The sequence below is a fragment of the Hyalella azteca genome, unplaced genomic scaffold (genome assembly GCF_000764305.2).
Source record: "Hyalella azteca isolate HAZT.00-mixed unplaced genomic scaffold, Hazt_2.0.2 contig16386, whole genome shotgun sequence".
Classification (NCBI taxonomy): Eukaryota; Metazoa; Arthropoda; class Malacostraca; order Amphipoda; family Hyalellidae; genus Hyalella; species Hyalella azteca.
This window is the reverse complement of record NW_025946210.1, coordinates 60,041-68,952: the sequence shown is the minus strand read 5'-3', so window position 1 is coordinate 68,952 and position 8,912 is coordinate 60,041. Positions and strand designations below refer to the sequence as shown.

Genomic DNA, 8,912 nt, shown 5'->3' with positions numbered 1-8,912 from the left:
CATCCCATATGACTGCAGGCGGATAACTGAAGCACAGCGTGTTCAGACTAGCTATTTAAGTGTGCTACCGGTAATTTAGGCCTATATTAAATGTTAAGGAACTCCACCACCCCTAACCCTTTCGCGATCTGTCGTGAACGCATAAATCAACGTACAGAGATGGTTTTGGTACCGTTAGATGCGGCAGAATGTAAGCTTTAAAATGAGTATAAAAAGCGAAAAAGTCAAAATTTTCGATTTGACCGAGACGCTCCCCTTAATTACTTTTTTGATATTTGAATGCCCTGTTTGCTCCATGAAGAATATTTTCACTTTCAAACATCCTGAATTTTTTGTCAACCTGTAAAGCTTAGTCTGTCATAATTTTTACAGCTTTAAATTGACAATTTTCTAAATTGTTTTTCAATACCATGACACATGTCTGGCCTAGACATGTGTCATGGTATTGACAAACAATTTTCCTAGACAGTTTTCAAAATCAAAAACAATTTTCCTAGACAGTCCAGGAAAAGACTAGGCCAACAATAATTAATTCATTATCTGTCAGCCTGTCTCTTATACACATCTAGATGTGTATAAGAGACAGCACCGGGACTTTCTAGTCCCGTTTATTTAATTTTTACCATTAATATATATTTAAATATTTTTAACACTGTCACTAGTGTTAAAATTATAATAACACTATAATTATATTAAAATTAACACTATCGGTAATTATTTTCACTATCATTGCAGTGAATTTTCATTAATAATTTCTCAAAATAATTTTTAATAATTTTTAAAATATCAAGTGTTTTAATTCATCCGTTACCTACCCAAATCAGCAAACCCACTTTATGACTTTAAGTTAAATTAAGATCAATACTTAATTACTACTTAATTAATATTAACTGTTATATTAGTGATATAATTATTAGATTGAGATGGCATGCAAAACGAACAGTNCTCTCAGACCTTCCATACTCTCAGACCTTCCATACTCTCAGACCTTCCATACTCTCAGACCTTAATTCCATACTCTCAAACCGACTCGTTCCGGCCATTGAAGTCCTTCAGCTTTGCAGGTTTACGGAATACTCGTTGTCAAATAGTTATATAATATGATTTTGCCTATAGTATTATTTATAATACGGCCTAAAATTTTAAATAACTTCAACAAATTGAAAGCCAGAAAATCAATACTCATTAACATTTTTAATGACAAAATGTTTTCGTTTAAAAGGTTCTAGAATCATGAAAAATCAACAGTTATTTTCGCATCAATACTTTTTTTGTAAATACGAATGGCAGATTTCTTTCAAAAATAATACCAAGTAGCCAACATAAACAATAGCCTCTCACTCTTCCATTCACGCAGGCAATTCAGTGATATTTTCTACTATTGGCATATATTCAATTATTCAGAAATGTGCGAAAAAAGTATTAGCGTTATTTTCATACTCTGTGCCAATTATCATGGATAATTTTAAATCAAATTCATCACATTTCGTTTCCCAAACAAGTCGTACAATTCTCAAGTCACGGAAACCAACGTTATACGAGCGCCAATCGGGAGGTATGGAGTTACGACCAACGTCATAATCTCCGTAACCCACCAGTCAGGAGGCAATCAGTCGTGAGTTACGACCATCGTAGGTATCCACGTAACCCATCAGTCAGGAGGCAATCAGTCATGAGTTACGACCATCGTAAGTATCCATGTAACCCACCAGTCAGGAGGCAATCAGTCATGAGTTACGACCATCGTAAGTATCCATGTAACCCATCAGTCAGGAGGCAATCAGTCATGAGTTACGACCATCGTAAGTATCCATGTAACCCATCAGTCAGGAGGGAATAAGTCGTGAGTTACGACCATCGTAAGTATCCATGTAACCCATCAGTCAGGAGGCTGTCAGTCATGAGTTACGACCATCGTAAGTATCCATGTAACCCATTAGTCAGGAGGCTGTCAGTCATGAGTTACGACCATCGTAAATATCCATTTAAATCGCCATTCTGAATGCGAACAGCCATTAGTTACAACTGTCGGTAGAATCCCGTAACTCGTTGCCATTAGTACAGAAGGTTTTCGGTAATGAACTCGAACTGTCGTAAGAACATATGCTTAAAACGCGGACGACTTATTCGCGATTAAAGAATAATACGCAGAAATTACAAGGCTATAGCGTAATACTTTCCAACTTGATAAGCTGATTCTAATTAGGGTTGAAATCCAATATTATGTGGTCAATTTACTTTTTTAACTCTTCAGCAGTAATTTATTTACTCATATGTTATTAGAGTTTTTATCTGATGATACAGCTGGTATTATTATATAATAGTATGTGATAAGCATTAGAGTTATTATCTTAATAGTGTATAATGTAATTGACTTCAATTCTTGAGACGTTTTCTGAGTTTATCAACAATTTTGATCTTGAAATATTTTGTCCTTTCTGTTCCGCAGTTTGTTCGTTTGATTCTTTTTCCGCAATAATATTCTTCGAACTTCCACCTGTTTACAGATTACGGTGGTGATGTGGATTGTTACGACGGATGTGCACCGTGCGGTAAATAAGCAATTTCTCGGGCAAGGTATTATCTAATATTCCTCATTTTATATGGTTAAAACTTTTTATCTTCTATATTATTGTTAACTATAATGAGCTCAAATTTCTTTATGAAATGTTTCATGGTAAGAACTAAGAAGTTATTAGGAATTAGGCTAACAAAAAACGCTCAATACAAATTTATACAATAGGCTTCAATAGCTACCTTCACTTATTACCCTGTTTGACGCCTGACGGTACATAATATTACTCATTTTATATGGTTAAAATTTTTTATCTTCTGTATTATTGTTAACTATAAATTATAATGAGCTCAAATTTCATTATGAAATGTTTCATGGTAAGAAGTTATTAGGCTAACAAAAACCGCTCAATAGCTACCCCTACCTACCAGCACGGCAGCACTTATTACCCTGTTTGACTGTAGACAATTTTCCCACAGACTACTTACTTTCTTATGGTAAACTGGAAAAACACATCCTGGCAGAGCGGCCTAAAATTCCTGACCTCAGTGTCTGCGCTGCAGCGCTGGAACAGTGGAACTGAAGCTAGGCAGCTAGCTATATGCCAAAATAGAATGCACACCATTGGGCAATTCTGCCTGGCAGTGGAAAATGTGTTGAATTGATTTAAGTTTATAAAACTATGACTACGAGTCTACGACTGTCTGGCCAGGCTTTAATTCTAAAATTTGTGGTTCACATAAAAAAAGCGTTCTGCCCCGATTGGAAATTTAAGGTAATGATCAGGAGTACTGCTTTTCAAAATTCTCACGGAATTACACCGAACCGCTCTATAATGAGCCCAAATTCGTTTATGAAATGTTTCATGGTAAGAAGTTATTAACAAAAAACGCTCAAACTGCTCAATACCTAGCTAGCTACCATTATACCTAGTTACCTACCAATAATACCATCACTTATTAGGTACCTTACCCTGTTCCTGTTTGACGGTAGTCACGGTACTACTACACAATATGACCACAGTCACAGTCTCACAGACTACTTAATTTCTTATGGTTATGGCAAACTGGAAAAAAATACCCTGGCAGAGCAGCCTAAAATTCCTGACTTCAGTGTCTCTGTCTCACTGTGTCTGCACTGACTGAAGTCTGAACACTGATTACTGAAGCTTATGCCAAAATGGAATGCACGCCATTGGGTAATCCTGGCAAATGTGTTAAATAGATTGAAGATTATCAAACTAAGACTGACTTGCCTATGCCTAACCTATTAGGCTAGGGTAAACACGGTATATTCCGACACTTTAAGGACGCATCGAGAAATGAAAAACTATAAAAAAAACCGTATGCGTTACGTAAGTTCTGTTGCCTTTACATGACTCTCAAAACACTTCACTACGCGTCAGCACTCAGCAACGATGAAACATCACAAAATGTTGCCATATTTATTAAAAAGCCTTTAGAATGGAAACCTACCAAATCCCTATATTCCGTTGTATGACGTCACCATTTCAACCATCAATGAAGGCATGGAACTAAAACAAAGCTTAATATAAAGGAAAAACTAGAGAAGTGACGGAATTACCTACGATGTCGGAATATACCGCGTTTACCCTATGCAGAATTGCAGCAAACAAGCGAGTAGCCTGAGTAGGTACTTCAATTCTAGAGCCAGGGTGCAGAGGGTGGATGCAGCGTCGCTAATATATCATTATATGGGTTTTTAAGCCCTAAGCAATAACGTTAAGCATCGCCGGGTAATTTTAAGATGCGTCGCCAATTAATTTTTAATGAAAAGCCATTTATGCTGAGTAGGTAATGAAAAACTATTTACAAGCCACGAACTTATTTACAAGGTTGCATGCACATGTTACCCCAAATAACTAATTTTACCCTAAAAAAACAGTCTGATTGTACAGCTAGTGTCAACTGAACATGTGAATGATGTGATAATGCAGTCTGACTGCTCTAATGTGACCGCAACTATGTAATCGTAAACTATATGTTTACATTTTTTTGGCGGGAACTCATCGCAACTGATTTCTGGACAAGCTTCACTCCAACCTGATCCATCCATTGGCATCCAACATACTGGAAACCTTACTTTTTTTTTAAATAGTTGGCCAAAGACTGACAAATATGTTAAATGCAAGAATTTCAATCTAAATGTGTAGGCAAGATCTTCTGAAGGCATAAATTTTGCTACTGAAGCGTTGCCAAAGATCTTGCAATATTCATCCACTCTCTGCACTGTGGTTCTAGAATCTAGAGTAGGAGATTACCTCCTACTAGGAGGTATCAGGTATTTCTAGCCTGAATATGCATTGCAACTATTTGCAAGCAAATTGCATATGCATACTCTAGACTAAAAATCTATTAGTATTAAGTTTTTTCTTAGTAAGACATATGGAAAAAAGTTTTACTAAAGTTTTTATGTAAAATGAATGTTTTTCCTACCATCTTAACATATACCTACCTTAGTGACTTAGTCCTTAAAGTGGAAAGCCTGATCTGTGGAACTGTGGACTGAGTGTGGAGTGTGGAACTATGCCTCACTAAGAAAGATGTAGCTATGTAAGTAGCTCTTTTTGCTGAACAAATTTTTTGCTTACTTTTAGTTTGTTATTTTTCCTATCCATTTTTACATCAGACTTTAAAATACTTTTTTAACATTTGAAAGCCCTGTTTGCTCAATTTGCTCCTTGAATAATATTTTCACTTTCAAACATTCTGAATTTTTTGTCTACCTGTAAAGCTTAGTCTGTCATAATTTTTACAGCTTCAAATTGACAATTTTCTTAATTGTTTTTCAACTTCATGAGTCATGACACATGTCTAGGAAAAGACTAGGCCAACAATAATTAATTCATTATCTGTCAGCTGTGTATATGTAAGCAGTACGGTATTGGTTAGCTGTAACTGTTTAAGTATTGGCCTTACTGTCTCTTCTCCAAGCCTTCCAAGTTTTACCAAATTTCACATTTGATCTCAAAAAATAATTTGAAAATTAAAGAGCTTAACTTCTTTAAAAATTCATTGGTTCTACTGCATCTATACCATAAAAATGATAAAAATGGGGTAACTTTGACCACTATTTTTCTTCAAAATGATGCAATTTTTTACTAGATAAGTTAAACTTAAATTGAAACGTGCAAAATACAGGTCTATACTCTAGCTTCACTCACCATAAATTGCTGGCTCCTGCCTCTCATAGTTTTGATGTAATGTCAAAAAAAGTGATGGTCTTTGTTACCCCAGCTCCTGGGGTTTCATTGACTGGGTGGTAAAATCAATTTTATTTTTGGTAAAATAACTCCAGGTTTTGGTGCATAGTAGAACTCTTCTAGTTACATGTACAAATGACAAATTTTAGGAAAGTGTCATAGCGAAATGTGACCACCTAATGGCAGCCGTGACAGGGTAACATTGACCGGCTTGGAAATGAAGTTAAAATTGAAAGACAATCTTTCAATTTTCAAAAAGACTGTACAATTTTCAAAAAGACTGTACAATCTGAAACATAAAAAAAAATCAATAATAGGTGTATCAAACATAAAATATGTTATATAGCTACCTATGGTAATTTTAACTTAATTTCCAAGCCAGTCAATGTTACCCCGTCACGGCTGCCATTAGGTGGTCAAAGTTTCCCCATTGGGAGGCAGTGCCCCCCATTTGCAAACTATGACACTTTCCTAAAATTTGTCATTTGCATATGTAACTTGAAGAATTCTACTACAATGCATCAAAACCTGGAGTTATTTTACCAAAAAATAAAAAAATTGAATGGGGTACTCTGACAAGCTTCAAATAATAGCTCTTTTTTGTGGGTCACATTTTTAATTTTTTAACTTATTAGATATGCAAACTTTTCAAATCTTTTCTATTGTGTAAAGTAGTCTCAGTATTAGGCCTTTAATGCCCATTGACAAAATTTGTCTATGTCAAATAGTTTTTGAGTTTTGGGGATTTTTGTTAAAAAAACGAAAAGTGGTCAAAGTTACCCTGGGAGTCAAAGTAACCCCATTTTACAGTGTGTATATGCCTTAAACTTGGTTCCTTTAGAACTGTTTTCAGAATTTTATTTTCATTGTACATTTTTTAACAAAAGCTATGTCATTTCCAGTATGTATTATGTCCAATGCAAATATAGACATTTCTCAGTTGACTACAAATTTTGATGTTTTTGATTTTAACATTTATTGTTTATGTGTGCAGGTCTCACAAATGTGATGGTCCATCAGTTAGCGACTCAACAGAAGCACTAAGCTGAACTTCCAACTACGGCACCATTTTACAGCCTTCTAGAATTTTCATCTTTGTTGCTGACATAGGTTTTTTTTCTTTTGATTCTACTTTTGTTTTTCTGGTGCTGCAATGTTTTTCCTTTTTTAGAAATTTCCATAACAGCAGTCTTGATTTTATTGAAAGTTCTAAGTAAAATTAGAAACAAAATTTAATTTTAGTTTTTGGATACAAGTTACATAGAAAATAAAAATTAGAAGTTAATTAAAAAATTATAGAAATTTTCTGGCATCATTTTTGTTCTTTTCCATTGAAAGGTGTGCCCTCTTGTGCACCCTTATTTTGCATTAGTTACTTTTTTGCATATTGGCCAAAAGAAAAAATGCTTCCAATAACAATAGACATTGAAGACACAAGACCTTTGTTACACAGCAAGAGTGTGGGCAAGGTGCGCCTCAAAGACACGATACAAGGATGGGTACGACTAATCTTGTCAGATAAAGATTCAAGAAATCTTTTCTTCTTTTTGCTGCTGAACTTCTCATTTGCATTTGTAGAGCTAAGTTATGGCATGTGGACCAATAGCTTGGGTTTGATTTCTGATGCATTCCATATGTTCTTTGATTGCTCGGGCCTGCTTGCTGGGCTTGCTGCTTCTATTATAACCAAGTGGAGCCCAAATGAACGATTTACATATGGCTATGTTAGAGCTGAGATTCTGGGAGGTTTTGTTAATGGCTTGCTTCTGATGTTTGTGAGCTTCTTCATTTTTGCCGAGGCTGTTGAAAGAGCTATGGAACCTCCTGAGGTAAAGCACGAGCGATTGTTTGTGGTCTCGGTGCTTGGGTTTCTGGTAAACATAGTGGGAATTTTTGTATTCCAACATGGTGGTGCTGGACATGGACACAGCCATGGCGGAGGACATGGACATAGCCATGGTGGTGGGCATGGGCATAGTCATGGTGGAGGACATGGCCATAGCCATGGTGGAGCATCTCATGACAATCATGATGAAGATCATGATGGCCACTCACATAATGGTGTTGGGCATGGGCATAGCCACGGTGGACATGGTCATAGCCATGGTGGCTCACAGATCATGCAAGGAGTGTTCCTCCACATTCTGGCGGACACCCTAGGATCCGTGGGTGTAATTATCTCTTCTATTTTGATGTATTATTTCAACTGGATGATAGCAGATCCCATCTGCTCCATGTTCATAGCCGTACTCATTTTCCTTAGCGTACTTGCTCTCCTGCGCAACTCTGTGGAAATTCTCCTACAGAGAACACCCAGGGAGCTCGATAATGTTCTACCGGGCTGCTACCAGAGAGTTCGCATGCTGCCTGGTGTGTTCAGTGTTCAAGAACCGCATTTCTGGACCCTCTGTACAAATCATTCTGTTGGGAACATTAAACTGGAAGTTTCCTCAGCTTCGGATGCCAGATACATTGTCCAACAAACCACTCACATTTTCAAGAGCGTTGGAGTGAAGCAACTTTATGTGCAATTAGATTTCACCACCATGTAGGCGATTTTAAAACGTAGGAAATCATAATAAAAAATCGAGAGTTTCCTTGTGCTCCAAAAAGTTAAATTTTTATCATTGGTTCAATTCTTCCATACATGGGAATTCCCAGCATTCTGCTGGGGTTTCTGTTCCAAAGTTGTAACATTACTTGTAAGTTGTTTGTTATTTAACTTGCTGTAATTTTTTTCAATGTTTTTTCTTCATTGTGCAAGACTTCCTGTAGTGAGGGTTTCACTTAATTCTATGTGATGAATGAAATGTGAAGTATATTTTGTACGTGTGTGTTAAAATGTATGTCTTTTGCATAAAAAGTGATGACGTTGCTGGGAAATGGTTCTATCTACTTTACCTATATCTAGGATGATATTCATAGGAATTGTTCTCTAGGATGATATTCAAAGGAATTGTTCTTTTTTTCACTATAGACAAATCAGGACATTGACTTATTTCTTTGTTATCTGTGATGTGTTTGATTTCTGTTACTAATTTTATATAGCGATTTTTTGTATCTTATTAATTATTGTCGGCTACTGGTTTTCTTGTATTTTGAAATTTGAGATTATAATCATTCATCTTAAATTATCAAAACTGTGAAGGTTTTCCTAAGATGTGTTTTTTTCCT

At 35.9% G+C, this 8,912-nt stretch overlaps 1 protein-coding gene across 1 annotated transcript; it reads left to right on the top strand.

The window, feature by feature from the left end:
• The first annotated feature begins 7,022 nt into the window (after positions 1–7,022).
• LOC108666916 (zinc transporter 7-B-like) lies at positions 7,023–8,590 on the top strand. The gene has a single exon (XM_047884875.1). The coding sequence runs from the start codon at positions 7,142–7,144 to the stop codon at positions 8,288–8,290; it is 1,149 nt and encodes a 382-aa protein (XP_047740831.1). The 5' UTR covers positions 7,023–7,141; the 3' UTR covers positions 8,291–8,590.
• Positions 8,591–8,912: the final 322 nt, after the last annotated feature.

Bases quoted from the DNA above. Each gene is read 5' to 3' on its own strand.
- LOC108666916 (XM_047884875.1), top strand. From the start codon at position 7,142: ATGCTTCCAATAACAATAGACATTGAAGACACAAGACCTTTGTTACAC.